Source organism: Hyaena hyaena, unplaced genomic scaffold (assembly GCF_003009895.1).
Source record: "Hyaena hyaena isolate Hyena2069 unplaced genomic scaffold, ASM300989v1 scaffold_123, whole genome shotgun sequence".
In the NCBI taxonomy this organism is placed as follows: domain Eukaryota; kingdom Metazoa; phylum Chordata; class Mammalia; order Carnivora; family Hyaenidae; genus Hyaena; species Hyaena hyaena.
Window position 1 is genome coordinate 3,370,410 of NW_024080756.1, and position 26,772 is coordinate 3,397,181.

Sequence of the window (26,772 nt, forward strand, 5' to 3'; positions counted from 1 at the left end):
GGAATAGCACTCAGGGCTGCAGTGCTCTGTCTGACTACATCTTCAGCCCTCATCATCTTACGCCTTGCCCCTGTGTTCTCCACTCCAGCACACTGGCCTTCGCAGAACTGCTGTCCATTCTAATCTCTCACCAGATCTTTGGGTTCTGCCTTCAAATTATATCCTCCATCTGCCTGCATCTTACCACCTCTACTGCTATCCCTCTGGTCTAAACTTTCTCTTCACTTTATCGAGGGTGGAGAACAAGACCCCTGGGGAGAGAGGCCATGGAATGGACAGGCCAGGGTGTCTGTCACCACAGACGGTCATCTTTATAGATACTAAGGATGATGGCAGGAGTGACTGTATGGAGAGAGGAATGGTGAGCTAGGAGGACTGTGACCCAGGAAACAGGAGATGAGTTAAACCAAAACAGGTAATGGGTGGCACTGTCCACATGACAGAGTGGTCACATCTGGGAGCTTTGGGGAAGCAGGGAAAGGCTACGGTCTTGGAAACTGCAATAAGCAGCAAGGAGGAGGCCTTCCCCACACTAAACCCAGTGGAAAAATCACCCAACTGACAGTGTACAATTAAGATGGGCATGGGGGAGGGCACTTGTGGGGATGAGCACTGGGTGCTATGTGAAAATCAACTTGACAATAAACTATTAAAAAAAAAGAAGTGCCTGTAAGCATAAAAAAAAAAAAAAAAAAAGAACACTACATACAAATCCTGTGAATCCCAAAGTCCTACAGATTATGGTCAAGTACAGATAGGTAGATAGATAGCTAGCTGAATGAGGACTTACCTTTCCTTTGTAATTTTCTGCAAGCAAATTGCTAAGTGTTGTTCTCCCTGAAGACTGAGGTCCAAATATGAATACTTTAAATGGTGGTGCCGGCATAGGTGGAAGAAGATAGGGACGTGGGTTCAATAAAAATGTTTTTAATGCTTCTTCTGATGAAAGGCAGTATATTTTACCTAGAAAACTTAAAATGTGCCATCATCATAAACAACTGAAAAGAGGTATGGGCAAGTTTTAAATTTAAGTTGTGAAAATCTTACCTCACGGAAAAATCTGGTAATCCTGAATAAATGTTACCTTCCTTTAAAGTCACAGGACATGTACGTCCCCATCTGCTCCTCTGCCATCTGTATCTTGGTGCAATAAGTTTATAAGATGCAAGAGTACGGAACAGCTCATCCTGTTAATCACAAATACCGCACTAAAAGTATGGGCATAGTTTTACTAAAATTAACAGTATTCAGTATTTAATTGTTTAGTTGATAGTGCTTCACTATTTAAGAAATCATTTATAAGCAAATTTTGGCTTTTTTCCTTAATTGCAACCATTCTGTACTTGTCCACAATGTAATAAGGCAAATAGTTTTCATTTCTATTATGACCCTGTTTTAAATTTTATGAAGCATTTTGTACTATAAAGTAGAATGGATGGATATAACATAGAATTTTTTTTATGATCTTTTTTTATTACTGTATTTGAAGAAATTCTTACCGAAAAGGTTTGAAAATGTACCAGATTCTTAGTCAGTTTAAGTTTTTAAATAGTAACATGTTATATACAGGTTGCTTTTTTTTTTTTTGCATTTTCTTAGCTCTTTCATTCTTCTTAAAATAGAAAGTCTCCCTCAGCAGTCCTCTGCTGGTGCCCTCCAGAGAAGGTAATATCCACTCCTCCACAGACTGCAGATTGCTGAGGGTTCAGTCCTTATGCTACCTTAGCAGGGGACGAGAGAGTTGGGGGAGAGAGAGCATGCAGCGCAACTGCCAGGGGAAAAGGGTCCAGGTCAGCTCTCTCCAACCTTCAGATGTAGATCTCACATGTACCTGCTGGCTCCAGGGTGGACTGTGGAGGAGAGGTGAGAACGGGGAGCTATTGTCTCGCCTGGACCACTGTAGCCTCAGAGAGTAGAGGCGTGCACGCTGCGGCAGAATGTCTGGACACCAAAGGCTGAAAGAAGTAGCTAACTGTTAGGGAAACTTTTGGTGCTTAGGGGAGTTGCATGAGTTGGAGATCCCAATCGGTGGGCCACGTTGGGCTACGACTCTTCTTGATGGAGTCTACAGACAGCACACTAGGGACTGAAATGTATCTAGTTAGATCAGAAGGCAGTCACTCTTTTCCTTATCATCCCTATTTCCTGTCCAAATCTGGGGGGAAGTGTTCAAAAAGCAGACACTGGACATTCTCTCAAAGGTGTTTGAATGGCAGACCATGCTCCTCTCTCCACCACTGTCACATCCATAATACGTCAGTAGTTATTTTTTTTTTAAACGGTTTGATGATTGAAGGAATAAATGAGTGCTTATAGAGTTGAGGGCTTTTATTATGTTTGCTTCCTTTGGTGTTGCAAGATTTTTAAAATGAACTTGGGTTTCTTTCTCATTATTCTTGTGGCTAATTGTTCTGATTTTATTGTCTTTGTTTCAAGACTTCTGTTGTGTTTAATTAATTAATTAAATATTTTTAACATTCATTTTTGAAAGACAGATAAAGACAGAGTGTGAGCAGGGAAGGGGTAGAGAGAGAGGGGGACACAGAATGCGAAGCAGGCTCCAGGCTCTGAGCTGTCAGCACAGAGGCCAACATGGGGCTTAAACCCATGAACCATGGGGTCATGACCTGAGCTGACATCAGACACTTACCTGACTGAGCCACTCAGGTACCCCATCAAGACTTTTGTTGTGTTTAGCGTTTACTAGAACGTTGTGCTAATTATTACAGCTTCTTCCTAAAAATCAAATCCATTCTTGTGAAAAGTATCCTATAATTTTTTTTATACCTTTAGGGAATACATTAAGGCCACAACATATAGTAAAAAGATAGACTTTCAAAGAGTTAAAAATAACTTACATTGTCCATTATGTCAGCAATTTCTTCCTCTGCACTCTGAAGTTTAGTTAAAACGGCTGCTCTTTTTAGGTTAAGATATTTAAGTCGATCCATAACTGTCTAAATTTGTTAAAGAACAAATATTTAAATACATTGGCATTTGAACATCTCAAATATTCTGTAACAGTGATAAGCTTATGAGTAGAATACTTCCTTGCCTCCACCTTCTGGTGGTTCGATGGCAATCTTTGGTATTCCTTGGCATGTAGATGCATCACTCTAATTTCTGCCTTTGATGTCACATAGCCATCTTCTGCCTGTGTGTCTGAGTCTCTTCTCTTATAAGGATACCAGCCACATTGGGTTAGGACCCACTCTAATTCAGGACGAACTCATTTGAACTTGATTACATCTGAAAAGATCCTGTTTCCAAATAAGGTTACATTTATAGGTATTGGAAGTTAGGACCTCAACATATCTTTTGGGGGAACACAACTAAATCCATATCTGTCTGCCCTTTGGTTCCCAAATATTCATGTCCTTAGAGATCTAGCGCTGTGGGACCTCTTCAGGCAGAGGGAATACAGCCGTGTCACGATGGAGGCAGATATTGGAATTGGCTTCCATGATCCAGAAGTTGGAAGAGGCAATGCTGGATCATCCCCTGGAGTCTTTGGAGAGAGCAGGGCCTTGCTGACACCTTGATTTTTTTATTTCTAACCTCCAGAACTATAAGAAAATGAATTTTTGTCCTTTTAAACCACCTAATCTGTGGTACTTTGCTATGGCAGAATTAGAAACTAAGAGGGACACTATGCAGAGCATGAAACGTAAACTCTGAGATGAGAGATGGTGGACTGACAATGTTCTGATGGTCAATGGTAATCTGTGGTAGACTGTATTATTTGTTCACAACTTATCCTTCTCTCCATTCCTTTGTTAATTCCCTAGTTCACTGCATGTGGAATATACTTTCCTATCCCACTGATATTGAGCTTCTCTGTGTCCCTTGTTTTGGCCAATGGAATAGGCAGAAAGGCCAGGGTGCCAATGACAACTGAAGGCTTAACAGGCTTGGGAAAGTTCAACCAAGGCCTTTCGGAGCTTCTGGCCTCTACCTTGAGAAAAGTGTGTCTTGTGTTGTAAACTCCAAATTCTGGATATGTCTTGAGGGAAAAGCCTGCTTGGGAGTGGGGTGTGGAAAAAAAAAAAAAAAGAGAAGAGCAGATTGACAAATGGATTAGATGGTTCCTAAAAGGGGAAAACTGTGAGAGGAGTGTATCTGGGGCAGGTGGTAGTAATGGTGGATCTGGGGATTTTTCTTAAACCTGAGATAACTACTAGACATACAATTGGATACACTGAGTAGCAGTTGATTACACAGGCATGGAATTCAGGGGAAAGGTCTGGGATAATAACAGCACTTAGGGCAGACAGAAGAGTGCACAAGGAGTGAGCTCTGGGATTCTCCAACTCTAGAGATGAGAGAGTGTAGTAGAATGTCCAGTGAGGTAGAATAGACTATACACTGTGGAGTATATTCTTTATTTATAAAACAGCTTCATTGAGATACAGTTCACATATGTATAATTTACCTATATAAAGTATACAGTTCAGTGGTTTTTGGTATATTTAGATTTGCACATCCATCACTGCAGTTAATCCTAGAACATTTTCATCAACCCCACAAAGAAACCTTTTATCCATTAGTAATCACTTCACATTCATCCCAAGATCTCCCATTGTGGATCAGCCTATTTTGAATATTTTATATAAGTGGAATCATATGGGGTCTTTTGTTAACTTTTCTTTTACTTAGTATGTGTTCAAGGTTCATCTATGTGATAGCATGTATCACAACTTCATTGCGTTTTATTGCCAAAGAAAATTCCAGTGTATGGGTACACCACATTTTATTTATCTATTCATCAGTATGTAGACATTTGGCTTGTTTTGACCTTTTGGCTATTGTGATTAGTGCTGCTATCAACCTTCATGTACAAGTTTTTTTTGAACAAGTGTTTTCAATTATTTTGGGTAAAGATACCAAGGAGATGATTGCTGAGTCATGTGGTAATTCCATGGTTAGCTTATTGAGGAACTACCAAACTATTTTCCAAAGTGGCCACACTATTTTACAATCCCACCAGCTACATTATGAGGGTTCCAATTTTTCCGTATCCTTACCAACACTTACTACTGTTTGGTTGTTTACTTTTGTTTTGTTTTGTTTTGTTTAATTTTAGTGATGCGAAGTGGTATCTCATTATGGTTTTGGTTTGCATTTCATGTTAAGTGTCTTATTGTGTGCTTATTGGGAGTTATTTGCTTTTATTTTTCTTTGAGGCACTTTTTGTCACACAGAGATTTTAAATTCAAATGTACTTTTGATTTAAAGATGGATAGATGAATAAGACATAATATCAAATTTTTAAGTGTCGAAAGGAATTTTTCAAACATAGCACTAAAATGTAAATATATTTTTGGTATTTATGAAGATAAGTACAATCCAGTTGGTAACTTTTTGATTTTCCAAATGGTGGGATATTCTTACAAAACATTGCACTTACCATGAAGAGCTCCTCTGGGGGCTTATTTCCATCTAGCTCAATAAGATACTGGGAATTATGTTCAGCCATTACTTCCTGCAGAAAATAGAAGAGACCTTATAATCCAGATCCTTGGCAAAACTGAATACAAGATTAGAATCTTGGTATACTATGAAGAAATCTTGAAAGCTAAATTGTTTGCTTTATGTATGATACAATGTGTATTATTTTAAGTGGTCTTTTGCCAAAGCCTAAACCAATTCTTACCGTGATTTTTGACCCATAGTAAAATATGCTTTTCACATAATTGTAACTTTAGTAATCATATTTTTTCAATGCTAATTATTTTGTCTAAAACCATCCCATTCTAGGGGCGCCTGGGTGGCTTAGTCGGTTAAGCGTCCGACTTTCACTTAGGTCATGATCTTGCGGTTCGTGGGTTCGGGCCCCGCGTCGGGCTCTGTGCTGACTGCCAGCTCAGAGCCTGGAGCCTGTTTCAGTCTGTCACTCCCTCTCTCTCTGACCCTCCCCTGCTCACGCTATCTCTCTCTCTTAGAAATAAATAAAACATTTTAAAAAAAAAACAAAAACAAAAACCATCCCATTCTAATATGTAATGGCTTTAATCATGTTTACATATAATCAGCTTTGAATGGGATAACCATAGAAACCAATGTGGGAATAATTTTTTAGATTGCAATTTAAATAAATGAACAGTCCTTTTTCAAATTTTCTTTCTGCTTTTTTTGTTTTTGTTTTTTGTTTTTGTTCTTTTTTTCCAGTTTTTCTTTCTTCCAAACAGAAAATGTTTTGGAGCATCTATCTCTCTGCATAAATACATAGAATACTTTCTGCCAAACTGATAACTGTAAATGACATTGGTTTGTTCTACTTTTTATTCTCCTGGCTGTGGGTGAGGTTCAGTATTCAGATATCCATCTCTGTACACTGTCTAACCATAATATCTGGGCATTTTTCTATTAGATTGTTTCTTTTCTCTAACGTTAATGCTGTCTTTAAACTGTATCAATTACAGGGGCTCCTGGGCGGCTTAGTCGGTTAAGCGTCCGACTTTCGCTTAGGTCATGATCTCGCGGTTCGTGGGTTCGAGCCCCGTGTCGGGCTCTGTGCTGACTGCCAGCTCAGAGCCTGGAGCCTCTTTCAGTCTGTGACTCCCTCTCTCTCTGACCCTCCCCTGCTCACGCTGTCTCTCTCTCTCTCCTAGAAATAAATAAAACCTTAAAAAAAAACTGTATCAATTACAAATACTTTACCTTTAAAGATAAAAAAGATTTATCTTTTGTTTATGGAATTCTCTATAATGTAAACTATTTTTATAATAAAATATATGTTTTTATTGTTTCTGGGTCTCCTTTCTTGCTTAAATTAGATTTTCTCTATCTCAAGATTATATTAATGTTCACTTCTCAATTTTCTTCCATTATTTTTTGTTTTTAATATTAAAATCTAAAATCTACCAGATTTTATGTTTGTACATTGGCAATGTTGAACTCTATTTGAGCCTTGTATTTCCAGGAAGGGGCGATGATTGAGAGCTAAGACCCATCTCTATCCTTTCTCAAGAACTCAGATAAGATCTGTCTTCATCCTTCTCCATCATTTCTAAGACTCAAGGGTATCTCCTTTGTGTTTTTTTTTTTTAATTTTTATTGTTTATTTATTTTTGAGAAAAAGAGACAGACATGAGTGGGGAGGGGCAGAGAGAGAGAGGGAGGCAGACTCTGAAGCAGGCTTGAGGCTCTGAGCCGTCAGCACAAAAGCCCAACATGGGGCTCAAACTCATGAACCGTGAGATCATGCATAACCTGAGCCAAAGTCGGATGCATAACCAACTGAGCCACCCAGGCGTCCCAGTTTACAAGCCTCCATAAAACCCCAGGTCTCCCTTCCTTTTCCTTGAGAATGTCCTCATTAATGAATTCTTTCCTTAATGCAATAATCTGAACAAATCATCTCCTTAACTGTCCACATATTTTGTTTTTCACAATATTATGGGAGATTGGATTCTAAGCCCTTCTTTTTCTTTTAGATATCACATTATGCCAGTATTATTTATTTAAACATAAACAGCCATCCATGTTCTGAACAAGGAAGTACATAATGCTCTTCTGGAAGATGGAAGACCTGGTCCTTACCCTTAAAAAGATTATCTCATATAGGGCACCTGGGTGGCTCAGTCAGTTGAGTATCTGGCTTTGGCTCGGGTCATGACCTCATGGTTCATGAGTTTGAGCCCTACATTGGGCTCCGTGCTGGCAACTCGGAGCCTGGAGCCTGCTTTGGATTCTGTGTCTCCCTGTCTCTCTGCTCCTCCCCCACTCATATTCTTTCTTTCTCTCTCTTTCTCAAAAATAGACATTTAAAAAAATTTTTTTAAAAAGACTATCTCATGACCATGAATGTAGTTTTCTAATTTTCTGAATCTGACTTTAATTATGCTTTACTTCACACCCAATGCCAGCCATTTAGGGAATCTGTAGGATATTTCTGTTGAAGGAAGAAAGAGCATTATAGACAGACATGCAGATTACTCTTAAGAACCAAAATTTAAATGCCAAGGATAAAAAAGGAGATAGGGAGGAATAAGTCATACATAAGAAACAATAAAATTTCATTCCTCTTTTGGGGGTGGACAATGAAAATGAAAACAATCCACTCATTTGTCTTTAGACATATATTAGCTTTATAAAAAAGCATGAAATAAATTCTTTTAGTTTCTCTATCAGATGGGAAGAGGCAACTTGAGTCCTGTTTTTTATATTTGTCCTTGTATCCTATTCCTCAGCATGGTGTGTGGTCAAAAACCCAAGTTTGATACATGTTTGTTGAATAAATCTCCAACACAAATTTGGCAGAGTCTGCCCTGGACTTTTGACCATCATCAAATATACTTTTCACATACCTGTAACCTCACTGATCATATTTTTTTTAAATACTAGTCATTTTAATTAAAACCATCCTATTCTAATATTTAGTGACCTTAATCATGTTTATATATAATCAACTTTGAATAGGATAGCCATAGAAACCAATGTGGGGATAATTTTTTAGGTTGCAATTTAAATAAATGAACAGTTCCTTTTAGAATAGTGTATATATATTTTTAAAAAGTCATAAATCATAGATTGAAAATGTTTTTACAAAATAGTTTCTTAACATTGGTTTTCCAACCTCTGACCATAAATGAATTCCTGTAGTGACTTTTGAAAAATGCAGTTCATACATCACTTTTCAACAATACTGCTGCTTTTTAAGAGTAAAATAATACTGTCCTGTGAAATAGCCTTTGGAATGGAAGCCTAGTTCTAATAGCATTCTACCAAATGTAAGTGGTAGAGAATCAGATAGATAATAGACAGGGATGAAAAAATATGAAAGCTATTCAATCAGTGATAGAACACAAATATCAATATTCCCATTTTCATCAATATATCTTGTTCTTACTTCTAAAGAATGAAGAATTATTTCCTTATAAAGTTTAACAATGTTCTCAATATTTTCCAAATAATCCTCAGGTCTCTGAACTACATGCTGAAGAATTTCAGCCACCATCTGCATTTCTGCAATAAATGCCTAAATGAAAAAGAACAGATTTTTAACATCTTTATGTTAATGATTACTTAATTTACAAGCCATGCCATCCCTCCCTCCTTATGCCTACATGCCATTTTGGGGTGAGAGAAGCAGGTAGAAGAGAGATTGAGCATTTATATTTAAGAGACATTGAATATCTTAAGGGGCCTTTACCAGATGGAATAAAACTTTAAATTAACTTGGATACTTATTTATTTATTTATTTATTTGCTCCTCAAGAAGCAGGGAAGAGTAGGGGAAGAATATCTGATTTTTAGAGAGAGAATCAAGAAATTAGATTTACTGAGCTTCCAGTTGGTTGGTTGGTTCATTCATTCATTCATTCATTCATTCATCAATTCACTCATTGATGAGTGCCAGGCACTGTTCTAGGAGCTTGAGATAAGATAGTGAACAAAATCAACTAAGCCCCTGGGTCTCATGGAGCACACATTCCAGCTGGAGAAGACATAACATAAACAAGTAGACAAGTAAATATATAACATGTTGGGTGGGGATAAGTACTAGGGAAAAAAAATCACAGAGTGGAGGAGAGAGATGGAGAGTGATGGGTAAAAGTGCTATTTTACATCAGGTGTTCACCAAAGGGTTCTCTGAAGAAGTGAAATTTGAAGGCAGAGGGAATCGTACATGTAAAAGTTCTCAGCCCAAGGACTGGTTGGTGTTAAAGTTCATATTCATCCTATTATTAATATTATAATTCATTATCTAATTTCTAATTCTAGTTTTTATGAATGCACATACATTTTATACTATTTGAATCATCTATTAAAGAAGTCACTTTATAACCTTTTTGAAATGTTTTACACACTATTTTAATGGTCAAATTTAACATCCCTAAATACATGATTATTTAATCATTATTCTATCGTTGAACAAGAATATTTCAAATTTTTCATAAGTATAACATTTCGCCAAATAGCTTTGTAGATAAATCTTCACATTGTTAATATTCTTCCTTAGAGTAGTTCCTAAAAGTAGAATTACTGGACCAAAGATTACACATTTCAAAATGGCTTAAAATAGACACTGTCTTTTTCAAAAGATGCTATCTTTCCTTTCTCTCTAGCAGAGGGCTTGATGGGCACACTTGTATAACCAGTCAGTACAGAGCTTCTTATTAGGCACCTACTGTATGCCAAGTACTGTTACAAGCACAGGGGATATAGTACTTGCTGCATAGAGCTATACTCAGTGGACAGATAATAAACAAGTAAGCAAATAACATAATTTCAGAAGGCGGTAAGTGCTATAAGGAAGATCAAGCAGAGGAAAGGGTTAGGCCTGTGCTGTCCAACATGATATAGCCACAGGGACCTACTGAACACTTGAAATGTGGCAAGTGTGAATTGGAATGTACCAAATTTCAAAAACTTAGCATGAAAAAGAGATGTATCTCTCAGAATCTTTATGTTGATTATATGGTGACATAATATTTTGGATATATTGGATTAAATAAAATATATTATTAAAATTATTTTCACCTGTTTTTTTATTGTTTTTTAAAAAAAGTGTCCACTAGCACATTTAAAGTTACATACGGTGGGAGTATATTTCTATCACAGTGCTGGGTTATAAAGTCACTTGCTGGATGGTCCCTGAAGTGGGACCTGGGCAAGGAGAAGGTGCAGGGACACGAAGAGCTGGCAGAGAGTGTGGTAGGCAGAAGGAAGAGGAAACAGTAAGTGCAAAAGCTGGAGGTGAGGTTGAGTCCGGAATAGATGAAGACTAGCTGGAAGGCCAAGGGAATAGCTGGAATACGATGAGCAGGCAGGGAGAGACAGCCAGGGATGCGATCAGGGAGGCCAGGTCCATGGCCTTGTAAGCCACATGAGGGTGTATGAATTTTCATCTACAGGTAATAGAAAGTCACTAAGGGTCATATTTTTAATTTTTTTTATGTTTAATTATTTTTGAGAGAAAGACAGAGTGTGAGTGGGGGAGGAGCAGAGAGAGAGGGAGACACAGAATCTGAAGCAGGCTCCAGGGTCTGAGCTGTTGGCACAGAGCCCAGTGTGGGGCTTGAACTCACAAACTATGAGATCATGACCTGAGCTGAAGTTAGGCTTTCAACCAACTGAGCCACCCAGGTGCCCCAAGGGTCATATTTTTAAAACAAGGCTCTGGTTTTTGCAAGGAATGCAATGGTATGGGGAGAGTCAAGGAAAGTGGAAGCAAAGAGAACATATACAAAGCTATTACTGTAGTTAAGGGACATTGTTTATATTTATGTGTATATAAGGATGGACTCTTTCATGCAACCCATATTGGCCATCAACCCAATGGGGCGGCATGTTTGCATGTTTGACTTCTGAACATGCCCGTGCTTCCAGGCAGACATAGCAGCAAACCAGGCCCCTGGGATTGAATTCAGTCTGAAGACATTAATTTGATTATATCCCACAGCATTGGCCTACACTGTAATTTTGAAATTTTGGATTAGTTACCAACTACATTTATTTTAAAATGCTGATTTTTGGCTTCTCTGGAGAAACCACACCACCTGGTAAAAATAGGTTCACATTTCCACATGACAACAGTTGTCTGGGCTGGAGCTGAAAGGCAACTGTCCTCTGAAGAAGGGCACGGACCCTCTAAGTGTCCAGTGAAATTCACTGCAATAATAGAAATGCCATGTATTTGTGCTCTCCAATTCAGAAGACGGACATATTTGGTTATGAGCACTTGAAATGTGGCTAGTGTTACTGAAGAAGTAAATTTTAAATTTTATATAATTTTAATTAATTTAAAGTTAAATAGCCACATAGGACTAGTGGCTACTATATTGGACAGTGTAGTCCTAGCCTACCCCAGTCCTCACTCTTCCTGATTATGTTCCTGACTGACATCGCAAATTGACAAACCGTGGCCCCTGTAACTAAGTGAGCTGTGATTTCTCTATCTCACTATCTTTGATATAAGATGATATGCTTTATTCATGCTAAAATGACACAGTTTTATTCCCATTTGCCATGAGGTTTTCCATTTTAAAAAGAAAATATAGAATAGATGCTGGATATTTTCTTGTGCCTTATTTGCACAGGGAAGATTATTTTAGCTTTTTAAATGGTTTTAAAAATTGAGATATGGGGCGCCTGCGTGGCTCAGTCGGTTGAGCATCCAACTTTGGCTCAGGTCATGATCTTGCAGTTTGTGAGTTTGAGTCCCACGTTGGGCTCTGTGCTGACGACTCAGAGCCTGGAGCCTGTTTCGTATTCTGTTTCTCCCTCTCCCTCTCTCAGCTCCTCCCCAGTTTGTGCTCTGTTTCTCTCTCTCAAAAATAAATAAACATTAAATTTTAAAAAATAGAAATTGAGATATAATTGACATATTAGATTAGTTTCAGGTGTACAACATAATGATTCAGTATTTGTATATATTGGGAAGTGACCACCACAGTAAGTCTGGTTAACATTCATCACCATAGACAGTTACAACTTTTTTCTTGTGATGAGAACTTTTAAGATCTACTACTAAAGAACAATGTCAAAGATTCATTTAATGCATTAGTCAGGAAGCTAACAGGATAACAAAGCTGAAATATTATCACTGAGATAAGATTGCAAAGTTGGGTACAGTCTGCTTAATGGCTTATCGGGCAATAAAATTGTAACCTTGGGGGTTATCTTTTTTACTGGACAAATGGTTTGCTATGTATCCATCTATAAGTTAACATCTGACTTTGCCCTAATAGAAATGGTGTTTATTTATAATACATTTATAATAAATTATAAATTGCAGCAATTACAAAAAATATATAAAGTTCTTTAAAAATTATAAATTATCATAGAGATCATAGGTATGTTTCAATAAAGCAGGGATTGGCAAAGTATGGCCCACATGCCCCCGTGGGCCAAATCCAGCCTATAAGGTATTAACAGATTTCTTCACATCAAATTTTCCTCATTAAGTCATGGCAGAAAATTCTTTTGATGCCTCATTGCATTATGCCAATTTTAGGATTGTTATAACAACATATACATGTGAATTGGGCTTTAGATTTTTTTCACGTGCTCTCTTTGTCAATATTGGAAGTGGGACTATGTTAACTTCATAAAGTGGATTATGCCTGGGCTACTTGCTCCCCATATCACCCTTTGTTTTTTATTGCTCTGACTCCTCATTCTAGCTTGCGTAGTGCTTGACACACAGCAGGTGACCAATAAGTCTCTGTTCCTATGACATGAAGCTGATTAGCTATCAGGATGTGGAAGGACTTCCATACTGACAAGAAGGTTGAACTTGATGGCCTCTAGCTTATGATCTAATAGTTACCGAAAACATGAAATATTTTTTCTATTTCCTCCAGACTAAATGAAAATTTAAAGAAAATGTAATTTTCTCTAGTGCCTGCTATTTCCTTTATCCATGCTATTATTTAGTTTAATTCTAGCAAATTTAAAAGTGTAATATATGGTATTGGGATATTACCTCTTCTTCTTCTTGCTCTTCTTCCTCTTCTGCTTCCTCTTCTCTTCCTTCTTTTTGGGCTTCTTTCCTCTTTTTCCTACGATTCTCGATGACTTCAGGATCCCACTGATCTCTTCTGTATATGTACCCTGTAGTACTGTGCTGCCTTTGCCCAGAAACTCTTTGGCATAAATCATAGTCGGGGCACTAAGGAACAACATTAGTAATGTTAACAAACATCTTCCATGATTCTGAAGCTGATAGTGCGTGCAGCACACTTTGAGAAACAAAGGAAACAAGAAACTTTAGAACCTTCCTCATTCATTTTCTGATTTCTTCAGGCCATCTCTGTGTGGAGATAGGATGGGTATTTATTGAGGCAAGATTTTTATAGGCTTCCTAATTTTTCACAAGAAAGATTTCAATCCACTCCAATCAATTTTATAACGTGTATCTGCCCTTCCATACTCACAACCCACAGCACCCACACTGTGGGTCCATGACAGAGACTACTGCCTTCGGCTGTCTCCTATTTTCACTTGCAGAAACTGACTAACATGAGGGTGAGTCTGAAGGACATGCCTCAGAGCAGTGGTCTTCAAACATCAGCAGGTATTAGACTCATGCGGAGGGTTTTTCAACACAGAGAGCTGAATGCCTCCCCGTAGCGTTCCTCTGAGATATGTATTTCTAACAAACTTGCGAGTGCTGCTGGTGCAGTTGGCTCTGGCACCGTACTCTGTGAACCATTGCTATCTATAGTAGATCAGTGGCCCTTCGCCATTGTTTTTTGCTTTTTTGGGTTTTTTTTTGGTAATACACATCCCTTTAGAATATGAGGAAAGCCACTGGCTTTTGCTTCAGAAAAGCAGACATACACAATAAAATAATTTCAGATTATTATAGTTTATGTATTATTAATATAATTTAATATTATTATTTCATAGATGCTAAAGGATTCAGAGATCCCAGGATAAGAACTTCTGCTCTAGAAATTCCAAGATTTATCCCCAAATAAGGCCAAACCATCAGAGAAATGTGTGTTGTAGTGAGTTCTGTCTCACATTAAGCCTCTGATTATACTCTAGTTGTAGCATAGAAACTCCTTGTATACCCACCATCACACTGAAAATATAAATGAGGTTAAGGGCTTCATTCTCTTTATTAACGGTCTTCTATATTAAGACCCATGTAAGATATTTCTCTTATTTAAAATGTTAGTTCTAATTTCTCTCATTTTGTCTCTTCCTGAGCAATGATTTGTCTTTTCATGGACAATATGAATTTTATTTAAAAAAAAATTTTTTTTAATGTTTTATTTATTTCTAGGAGAGAGAGAGAGACAGCGTGAGCAGGGGAGAGTCAGAGAGAGAGGGAGTCACAGACTGAAACAGGCTCCAGGCTCTGAGCTGGCAGTCAGCACAGAGCCCGACGCGGGGCTCGAACCCACGAACCGCGAGATCATGACCTAAGCGAAAGTCGGACGCCTAACCGACTAAGCCACCCAGGCGCCCCAATATGAATTTTATTTAAATAATCACATTTCCTCTTTCTACTTTGGCTCATCAAACTCGGAACCAAATTTGTGCTCCCAATTTAGCAAAGATTTGGAGGCTAATGGCCTGTACATCTTTATGCTCTTGTTCTATACAATCTATGTTTTCCATAGCTTAGACTTTATATTTGGTTTTAGTTGTAAGAGATTTTTATCATCTTCCTTATATACACATACACATGTGTGACACTTTCAAGGCCCATGCAGGAATTTTAATCGGTCTCCAACTGTGACTTGTGGCAGGCTGCAGATTACACCATGCTCAGCACTGCAACACGTCTTCTCTCTCACAGCTAACCCTAACACACCCCGGGCTCCCAAGATCTGAGCTGACAATCATCCCATTTATTTTGAGCTGTCAAACTCTTTGGGGAACCAGGCAGTAATGAATATAAAATCTTATAATCAATTTTCATATAAACAAGCAGACCTGGCCTTGCTGAAGTCTTATCATTCCCTCATGAAGCAGTTACTATTTTTGTAAAGAAGAAATAGAGTCTCCTAAATGTGATTTGCCAAATTCTGTTGATAAAGGAGAGATTGGGGATAGGACTTAGCCTTGACTCTTAATCAGGGCTGAATGATGTTCTTTAACATTCATATGACCAAATCATTAGCTCCTTATTTCACTGTATTTAATTGGCAAACTTATCAGGTGTCTACTAGGCACTTGATCTTGTGCTAGTTGATATTTATATGAGTAAGGCATAGTTCTTGTTTTCAAGTAAGGCAGAGTCCAGAAGAAAATGGACAATTACAATATAAAAAGAGTTTATAATAAAAAAGAGAACATGAGTGGTCATCAGAGAAGTATTAACTTTCCTGTAGTAAGTAATGTATAGGGGACATGGAGGAAGAGAGAGGGAGAGGAACTGGAGGGAGAAAGAGGGACAGGTATTTGAGGGAGAGAGAGGAGAAAGTAAGAGTGAGAGAGAGAAGGAGAAACTGAGAGTGAGAGAGAGAGATTGAGACAGAATGAGTTAGTTAATGTGTGTGTTAGTGTGGAAGGGGTGGTCATCAGGGATACAGATGATGCCTGAACTGACTCTCAAAGGATGGTTATGATTAAGCCTACTGAAGAGGCCAGGAGAGATTTCCTCTGGATAGAGCTGCAGGTGTAAAAGCATGGAGGTATGAGAAAGAATAACTCAGTCCTTATGATTGGTATATAAATTGGTATTTCCTTGGAGCATGTGGGTGGCTCAGTCGGTAAGCATCTGACTTCAGCTCAGGTCATGATCTCATGGTTCTGAGATCCAGCCTCACATTGGGCTCTGTGCTGACAACGCCGAGCCTGCTTAGTTCTCCTGTCCCCCTTTCTCTATGCCCTTCCCTTGCTCGTTCTCTCTCTTTCTCTCCTCAAAAGCAAACAACCATTTAAGACATTGAACACTTAAAAAAACTATTTCCTTAACTACTTTGTATTTTTGAAGATATTCCTTGAATTCCACCACTGTCAAAAATATGGTCAACTATAGTAGAAAAACAACTTACCTTAATATTGATTATTATATCAGGTTTCAAATTTAAATTTTTAATTAATTCTATTTGCTGCAAAGTAGTCATGGCCTCCTGTGAAAGTGATGGTAGTTCAGTCATAATATAACCTATCAAATAAAATATAATTTTTAAAGTTTTATAATGTCACCAATATATGAGAGCATGGATTTGTTATCACTTTGTAAATCTCATTTGCCTATTGATGAATATTAATGTAGATCTTAAAATCATCTGTTAAATATTTTTAATTAATAGTTAAGTTTATCGCCACATGAAGTATAACTATGAATAATATTTTTCTGATAATAAGTAAAATCACTGAGCTGGGAGGAAATCTCTTAAAAAATTCTAAATCAATTTATTTTAAACACATGAGGAGCCGAGGGAAGGAAATTCCATGTTAGTAATTCTCTGAACAGTTAGGAAAGCCCTGTGATGAATAGTAAAACTATAGTATAAGGGGTTGTGTAGTATATTATTTTCTTTCTAAAGTGAGTATCTTATAATAGAACATGTATGTACATAATGTTTGTATAAGTTATGGGGAGTAATAAAACACCAATGAATCTCCTCATACAGTTTAAAAAATAGAACAGATAATTATCAATATAATTTTGGCTTAGCACACTTATTGGCTTGCATTCTTACCCAGAAACCTAAATCTTCTCATGGAAATTCACCCTGTTTGCCATCATCACATTAATTTCCTTAATATATTTCTTTAATTATGTTACTCTCATGCTTGAGAAAATTTTCTCCTGTTAATAAAGTCTCAATTTCCTCAGAGTTAAAGGACTTCAATTTTTCTCCTTTTATAATAGGACATTTTTTTTTTTCTTGAAAGAACTGATGGACAAATTATGGTTATTCAGCTTTAGATGTCTGGCAGACATTTTATAAAAAGTGAATGGAGTGAGCTAGTCACTTCAACTGACAGTATTTCTTACCAATTATAAAATTCAAGCAAAAACTCAAATTTTAGAAAACATGTATCTATTACCATAAGCTTGACAACATCCTGATTTTTAAAACTTTCCTTGACGAAATTGGTGGTGAAATTAACAAAAGTGTTAATTTTTTGATATTGCATAATGAAAAGTATCAACATTTGGAAGATCTGCACAACTCAGTGGAATACTCTTTCCTTTTCTAACTACATATCTGTGTAGGACTGGATTTTCCTCATACATTTCAACAGAAACAACGAACTTCAACAGATTGAGCAGAAGGAGACAGAAGAATCCAGCTAGGTCTTCTCTTAAGTTGGACATTAAAGAGATTTGCAAAAATAGAAAACAGTACTACACGTGCCACTAAGTTTTTTGTTTTGAAGACTACAATTATATATTTTTTATAAAATATGCTATTAATGCAAACATGTGACAATTTTGTTAGGATTTTTAAACAAATATGTTAAGCATTTCTTAATTTTAATTTCTAATATGATAAATATTGATATATATAACCCAAGTAAGCAAAAGCTCTTTTGGAGCTCCAACAATTCTTATAAATATAAAGGAGTCTTGAGGGGCGCCTTGAGTGGCTCAGTTGGTTAAGCATCTGACTTCGGCTCAGGTCATGATCTCACGGTTCATGGGTTCGAGCCCTACGTCGGGCTCTGTGCTGACAGCTAGCTCAGAGCCTGGAGACTGTTTTGGATTTTGTGTCTCCCATTTTCTCTCTGACCCTCCCCTGCTCATGCTATCTCTCTCTCCCAGAAATAAATAAAACATTAAAATTTTTTTAAAAAAAGATAAAGGAGTCTTGAGACTAAAAAGTTTGAGAACTGCTATGCAATACCTAGAATAGTATGACTAAAAAAGCAATTAAGCATCTGTTGATGAGTGAATGAAAGTGTCTTATAAGCCAACTTCAAAATCCTCACTTAAGAACATGCTTATTATATACCTTTTTTTTCAATTTTAACAAAAGCAGACCAACAACTATCACAGTAATCCAAAAGCTCATTAACTCCTTAGGCATCTCTCTAAGCTTTTTCAAACCCTATGTGTTGGATGCTACCAGAGAAGCAATCCTAAGTAGTTTAACTTCAAAAGGCAGAAAGGGAGAACTGTTATCTTCAGCTTTGGATATATGTGCTAGAATTATATAATTCAGCTAGATTCCCTCCTGGTCTTGCTGCAATCTTTAGTTTCCAACTTGGCTGACTTGTTTGCTTTTGCTTTAAAAGACTGAAATATGGTAATATTCTAAGACATCCATTCATTTTATTTTATTTCATTTCATTTCGTTTCGTTTTATTTTATTTTATTTTATTTTATTTTATTTTATTTTATTTTAATTCTCAAGTTTGTTAACATACAGTGTAGTCTTGGCTTCAGGAGTAGAACCCAGTGATTTATCCTTTACATATAACACCCAGTACTCATTCCACAGGTGCCCTCCTTAATGCCCATCACCCATCTAGCCCATCCCCATCAACCCTCAGTTTGTTCTCTGTATTTAAGACTCTCTTATGGTTTGTTAAGGCATCCATGCTGTTCAAGGTTCCTTAAATGAACCCAACACACTCCTGCAAAAATGTAGCCACTGCATGCATTGGCACTGTCTTGGGAATTGGGCCAGTCCTTTCTCCACTTGCCTCCTTCTGCTGTTCTTGCTTTTTGTTCCCCTGGCTTCCCCTTCCCCTAGTTTGGTTTGGATTCTATTGTTAAATTATCCTCCACTTGATTAACAACCTTATTGGAACTTGTCAAGACATTGAGATGTGATGGCTGGCATTAAAAGTCCTGGGTCTGACGCATGTTGAGGGTGAGTACTGTGGTGAACGGTACTACATGGCCCTCAGCTGAATTCAACTCTTGTCTAGCTTACTCCTCCTGATCAGATAATTCCAGAGACCATCAGTCTCCAGAGTTCATGCCTTCATCTTCTGAGCAGCAGGGGGATTATACAATACTCCATCCCGCTCATTCCCTCTGCTAGCAATGCTGCCCAGTACTGTGTATTACAAATGGATGATGGCAACTTGATAATGTGTGCTGCGCTCTCCAGCACCCTGTGTATTACTACAATCACTGCCAGTGCTTAGACAGTTTATCAGGCATTCCAAGTGCAACCATTTGTAGGTATCCAAAACCTCAGGCATTCCTGTATATTGGGATGAGTTTAAAACTTGGTCTCTTTCAGGTTGCCTGAGTAGCTTAGTCAGTTAAGTGTCTGACCTCGGCTCAGGTCATTATTTCGCAGTTCATGAGTTTGAGCCCCATATCAAGCTCTGTGCTGACAGCTCAGAGCCTGGAGCCTGCTTCAGATTCTGTCTGTCTGTCTGTCTGTCTGTCTCTCTGCCCCTCTCTTGTTCATGCTCTGCCTTTCCCTCTCAAAAATAATAATTAAAAAAAAAAAACCTGGTCTCTTTGCTAGTGGAAGCAGCAGAAGAATGGGTTGTTTCCATGGGGTCTGGTTCTCACTTGATAGGCCAGTATTTGGGCTGCCTGAATTTTCTGAGTGATGAGTTTTAGGGCTTTATCCATTGAGAGGTAGTCAGCATCATCATATCCAGATCCTAGGAAGATATCTTTGGAAGAGATGTGGGAGAGTAGGATAGCTTAGTTCTCTAGACCCAGTTCTGGAAAGACCTCTTGAAGATACTTCCTTACAGATAGACTAGAGCTGCCAACCCCACTGCCAACCTCTCTAATCCCAGAGACATGTGTGAAGTTGGAAGCGTAGATGAAGACTTCTCCTCCCTGTCCCATATCTCCTTGACACTATTACCAAGCCCTTACCCTTAATGCTGAAGATGGAGGAAAGACCTCACATGATTCCTTCCTGGAAAGCTCTGTATGTACTATCATAGGAAGAACAGACACTCTGCAGGCTAGTGCTCAGCCTGTATCACCCTTCCCCCCAAGGAAAAGCTGCAATACTGACTGCCCAGGGGAAACTGGCCCATGCTATCACTTTGTCCTCACTTCCTGGTTCAGTGGAATGAATTCCCATTTTTGCAAAACTGAAGATGGCATGCTACTGCTTTCAGACTGAAGTAATGAGCGATTCAGAGACATCAGGTAAGTTATGTCCATCCAGCCCTAATATATACCTGACCTCATGCCAGCCTGGTATGAGTGGATACACTGATGACCAATGACTTGCAAGACCATCTACTATGTCTGGGAATAGATATCTACTGTGACAGGGAATGCCCAGATAAGGGCTGTCCATCACTTACTGGAGAAAATGAGTTTTTCTGGAACCTAGAAACAGGGAGCAGACAGGGGCTTCTTAGGATGCCCAGGCATCGGCTCTACCTTTCTCTTTTGGGTGAGGATGTAGTTCATGGAAACTGATTTTGGCCCAAGACCAACACAGCATGACAGGCTGTAAATGAAAGGATTATAATTATAGATTGTGTACGTTTCTTCTAAATAGCTATAAAAGTTCCAAGTATAAAAGGCTCTGGTACAGAAAAAAAATGAAGATTGAATCTGGCACTACTACTGGGCGGTTTTCCCAGCAGTGCACATCTGTCTTTAGGGATCTTAGAGTCATCAATTACCTAGCCTCACCTAGACCCTAGCCACAGTTAATATCCCTGTTTTGAAAGCTCTTCACTTCCAATTTTGTTTCTACTATCTACCAGGCTGCTGGGTAGGACTAGATATCAGAATGAATTCTTGCTGAGCAGAGGCTTTTAAACTGCATTTAGTAGAGTGGTAGGTTGCACGGAAATTCCTCTGGGGATGCTATACAATAGGGGAGGGGAGTCTGGGCAGAAGAGGCTCTAGGTCCTGCCCCCACTATAGCCTTTAAATGAGTGCAGTTGTGCATGCCTAGAGAAAAGGCATGCAATTATATGCTGAGAGCGTGGCCCTCAGATTCAAGAAATCATTTATACTGCTTTTCCTCTGCCAGCTCCCAGGATAAACACCAGTGAATGGCATGTCTAGGGGAAAGAGGAATACATTAAATGCTATGAGGGGTGCAGTCAGCAAAATTCAGAATGTAGGAAACTCTTTAACACATATACTCTGCTTTTTCAACAAAGAAAACACAAGATGATAGGAAGAAGTAAAGGGCATTTATACATTAAAAGGGACTTGAGACATACCAATCAATTGCAATATGTGAAACTTGGTTGGATCCTGCTTCTAAAAACAAAACACCACAAAACACAAATCAAAAAACCAAACCCCAAAATCAGCTAGGAAAAAAATATACAAGGCAAAAAATGAAATCACAGATTATTTACTATTAATTTTGTAGGTATGGTAATGTGAATCTAGGTTTAAAATAGTCCTTAACTTTCTGAGATATATAATAAAGCATTTATAGGTAAACTGATAGGATATCAATTAGTTTCAAAATAAGGTAGGTTAGGGGACAGATGTGGGTAGGAGTCCACATAAAATAAGATTTAGATGAGCGTTGTCATTGAAGCTGGGTGATGGATACATGGCGGGAATTTTATATCAATCTCTTTACTTTTGTTTGACATTTTCCATAAGAAGTTAAAAAGGTTAAGACTATCATAAATGGCATAGCTAGTAGGTTTCTTTTTTTCTTTCTTTTTTTGTCAATATTTATAATTTATACCGTCTTTTAGTTGCTGTGTAAATTACTCTAAATTTTTTAAGATGTAAGGTGTGATGAAGTATAAACAAAAAAAGATACTTGCCTACCTATCTGTATACATGCTTCAGTTTCAATCACTATGCTTTCCGAGGTCATTTACTGACCTGTGTTGGAATTCTGTCATTGTCCTTTTTACTTTTTACTCATTTAATCTCCCACATTCTGGGTGTTTTTCTCAAGTTCATCCGCTTTATCACTGAACAACAACAACAAAAAACTGATAGAGTGTAAGAATACATATACCATATATAAACTCTACAAATGGATGCACAGATGTTGTTCTTTCCATATATCATCTATATGTAGAGAAATCTCTCTACCTATAGATATGAATGATACATAGTTTGCAGGGACCAGTTTGCTTTTGCTACTTACTTTTTTTTTTTAATTTATTTTTGAGACAGAGAGAGGCAGAGTGTGATCAGGAGAGAGGCAGAGAGAGACGGAAACACAGAATCCGAAGCAGGCTCCAGGCTCTGAGCTGTCAGCACAGAGCCTGATATAGGGCTTGAACTTGTGAACTCCAAGATCAGGACCTGAGTCGAAGTTGGCTGCTCAACCAACTGAGCCACCCAGGCCCCCCTTGCTACTTCCATTTTTGATTTGCTTCTGCAATCATGGTTTTTACTTTATTGCATTTTATTTTTATCTCTGTATTTTAATAGTCACAATGTCTTCTCTTAACTTACTAAGAATATAACACAGCTTTCTAAGTTTTTCTTCTTTTATTCAATAAGTCTATTTTAGGAGGATGATTTTCTTCCCAGCACATCTTTATTCTTCTTCCTTCTTTTGCAAATTTCATAGGGTTTGCTCTCTTTGGGTTAGTGGTTCTGAACTTCAGCAGTCTTTGTCTTGAGAAATTAGGCCCCAAACCCCTGCTCTGCATCTGTTTGCGTGCAGAGAGACTTCTTGGGTCCAGAGTGAGAAGGTAGACTGCATGAACAGGCTGAAGCCTGCCGGTGTCTGGAGCCAGAGGCTAAGCTGGTGCCGTTCTAGTTCCCATTCCTGCCTTGTAAGTGTGGGTTAATGCAGAGAGCCGAGCCACAGATTGGACTTAGTAACAAAACTCTGAGTGAATGGGAAAGCCGTTAGCAGAGGCTGTCACCGCCAATGAGAAGTACCACAGCAGAGTGCTGATGCTTTTGCTGGATGGCACAATGCTCGAAGAAGACTGAACCATTTACACCTACTTAATTATTTGGTTAGTTAGTTACTTAGTTTATGAATGTAGAATCTGAAGAATAAAATGAAGTAAACAAGCAAATAAAAATACCTAAACTGCTTAACTGAATTCAGGTTCTGGTATTCCTGCCTCAGGGCAAAGGAAAGAGCAACTCCAGAGAGTATGTGTGCCACAGCTAAAGCATGAGTTTTAAGGCTGCTTTGATAGCCACCGATCTATAAAAATAAACATACCAAAGTGAAAAACTTCCAGGGAGTTGAGCTTCTCCAACATTAGCTTCATGACAAGTTCATCTGGAATGCTTTCACCACGGAGCAGCATTGATTGCAACTAAGAACAAGCACAGAGGGTATCTATTAGTATATAAGAGATCTGTGGTACAGAACTTTTTTTTTAAAAAAAAGTCCTAATAACTTTGAAACTTAGATTTACCATAACTCCTGATTCAGTTTCACTGGCAATCTGTTCTTCCAAAATTGGTAAGGCTAAAATGTGAATTCAAAATGTTAGCACAAACTGATATCAGAATTACCAAATTAAGAAACACATTTATGTTTACTTTTAAGTTTATTTATTTTGAGAGACAGAGAGAGAACATGCATGTGAGTGGGGGAGAAGCAGAGAGAGAAGGAGAGAGAGAGAATACCAAGTAGGCTCCCTGCTATCCAGGCCAGCCTCCAATTCACAAACACTGAGATCATGACCTCAGCCAAAACCAAGAGTCAGACACTTAACCTACTGAGCCACCCAGGTGCCCCATATTTGTGTCTTCTATAGCTGGTAACAAAGATTAATTTTGTTAATTAAAGATTGTATATCACTTTAAGAGTTGACAAAACACATTTACATGCATTATGTCATTTAAGCCTAACCAAAGCATGAGGCAGCAGAATGTATTCCACAGAGAACTTGTCTCTGCCCCTGGCTAGCTAAAGGATCCTGAGGAAGTGAACTTCTTAAATACCTCTGGGCCTTGCATGCTTATGCCCTATATCGTATGCAAGAGAATATGAGGATGAAATAATATTGCATCTATGACAGTGATTTGGAAATTATAAAGTGTTACTCAAAAGTATACACTAGTATTATTAGTCCAGATACTTTTTTTTATGTCAAACCCTTTATTTTATGTTTTTTCTTTTTAAGTTTTTATTTAAACTCTGGTTAGTTTCCATACAGTGCAATACTGGTTTCAGTAGAATCCAGTGATTCATCACTTACATACAACACCCAGGGCTCATCACAATAGTCCAGATAATTTTATAACCATAGAGTTATATCCAGAACCCATTAATTTTGCACTCTGATTACATAAAAGGAAAGAATGTCATCAAGAAATATAAAAATACATAAACACTGATTAGAAAAAAGGGGGCCTGAGGCTGGAATTCCAATGATTTGTCTCCTTTTTAAGAAAAATATTCCATCCCTTGTGGAAGATATCCTGGGACAGAAATTACGGGGGCATGACCTAGGGGAGGACTCAGGAATTATGTCCCCAGCTGCTGGTAATATATGGATTGTGCTGTACCAGATTGCAATTTCACTAAAAGCACATGGAATCCTCATTTCATAACATTCTTGCCAAAAATGATCCTAGAAACTTTAAAGATTCCTTGTCAGTTTGATAGGCAAATATGAACCAGTGTTATTTTAGTTAAAATTTCCTTGAATAACAATGGGTTAAACTCTTTTTCTTATATTTGTCTATTTTTATTTCTACTTTATAAAAAGTTTGTTTTCAGAGAGCATGAGTATGGGGAGAGGCAGGGAAGTAGGGAGACAGAGAATCCTAAGCAGGCTCCATGCTGTCAGCATGTAGCCCAATGGAGGGCTTGATCCCACAAGTTGTGAGATCATGGCCTGAACCAAAAACAAGAGTCGTACACTTAACCAACGCGCCATCCAGGTGCCCCTATTTCTACTTTTATGAATTGCCAATTCATTCTTTTGCTTAGTTTTCTATTAGGACATATAGAGTTGTATTGATTAAAAAAATATTTTATATAAAGATGTCAGTCCTCATTTTATATACTGCAAAGAATGCAAAACAAAATAATAAAAAATAAAATTTATCGTTGAAAATATTAAGTCTTGAAACATGCTCCCAAGAGCAGCTCTGAGCGTTCCTTCTCTTCCCATCTTCCCTAGGAGACACTTAAAGCACATGTGTCCCCAGTAGGTCTAAATGAGGAAATTAGAGAATTGGAGGCAGTAGATGGAGTCAAAGACCTCTCATAAAGACCTATCCTAAAGTATATAACAAAACTAGGACTAACAGAAAGGCAAAACATTTCTGATGCCATTATGAAGATAATATTCATTGGGTTCGTAGTGATGTGTGATAAAGCAATTATGGCAAAATGTTAATAACAGAATCTAGATAGCACAATTCTTTACATTTTTTATGCATACTTGAAAGTTTTTATAATAAAATATTGAGGGGAAAAGGGAAGATTTACCTTCTACACGAATACATTTCCATGCTTGTGTTATCTGACGGGCTAAAGTTGTCTTCCCAACCCCCTTAAAAAGAAAGATGTTCTTTAAAACAGCCATTTACCAGTGAAACAGATATTTACATTTAAAAGATTCTACTGATGGTTACAATACATGAATATTATCAAGCAAATTTTGTCCACACACACACACACACAGAAAATGAACAGCAGACTCTAGATATTTATAGCTTAATTTTTCTCTATAATAGTCACATAAGCCACATTTTATGAAATGATTTAAAAATCATTTTTAAATTAAGAAAATAGCCCTGAAACCAGGAAGCTATACCATATGCCATTGCAGGTACTGTCCTCTTTTGATTATCAAATTTTGTAACTTTGAATACATATCATTGTGATTTTATTGAAATCCATCACTTTATTTCCTTTCTAAAGTTTATAACTATGAATGTTTTGACAGACTACCTCTTAGTAACTTCCAAGAGCAAAAAATTCCTTCTTAACAGGCATTTTTGAAAAGTGTCATACTTTAAAGACCATGAAGTGACATTTGTACCTGACTGCTCTTACTGTTGACTCTTAAAACTCTATTATATGGTAAGAAACATACTGAAAGTCACTGGAACCATTTCTGGGTACCTGTCCCAGGGTCTATATAAAATTAAATCAAGGATGGGATCTAGCCTTTGGTCTCTGCTCTTCTGGAGAGGCTCTTTAATTAAGCAGATGAGGCTCTCTAATGGTAACTACCAACTAGCTCAATGGCTGACAATACCTCTCATCTAGAGGGCCTTACTAGAAATGCCTAGAAAGGCAAGCTATTTTATAATAGCCATTTTTGGTTTCATATTTTGTGGAAAGATAATATATAGGTCTGCTAATACACTGTGAGCAAAGGTGAGGCACATCGTCTCTCAGTAGCTTCAGACACTAATAATGGGAAAGGCTCCTTGTTCGACTCCATAGTGCCTTGCCTTAAAATACCCAGAGAGCCTCACAACAAATTTCACAGAAGATTTCATATGTAAATTGTGTCTGAAATACCCTGGATCACAGACTACTA

General features: G+C 37.8%; 1 protein-coding gene across 1 annotated transcript in view; it reads right to left on the minus strand.

Moving 5' to 3' along the window:
- The window catches only part of AK9 (adenylate kinase 9), a 125,440-nt gene that overhangs the window by 87,618 nt on the left and 11,050 nt on the right, over positions 1–26,772 (minus strand). Inside the window, exons 3-12 of the mRNA XM_039237385.1 lie at positions 25,710–25,773; positions 23,680–23,732; positions 23,481–23,577; positions 16,461–16,573; positions 13,433–13,618; positions 8,852–8,980; positions 5,404–5,482; positions 2,859–2,953; positions 1,048–1,187; positions 791–971 (exon numbers count right to left, since the gene is read on the minus strand). Coding sequence (XP_039093316.1) covers positions 791–971; positions 1,048–1,187; positions 2,859–2,953; positions 5,404–5,482; positions 8,852–8,980; positions 13,433–13,618; positions 16,461–16,573; positions 23,481–23,577; positions 23,680–23,732; positions 25,710–25,773 — 1,137 coding nt within the window. The remainder of the gene's footprint in view (positions 1–790; positions 972–1,047; positions 1,188–2,858; positions 2,954–5,403; positions 5,483–8,851; positions 8,981–13,432; positions 13,619–16,460; positions 16,574–23,480; positions 23,578–23,679; positions 23,733–25,709; positions 25,774–26,772) is intronic.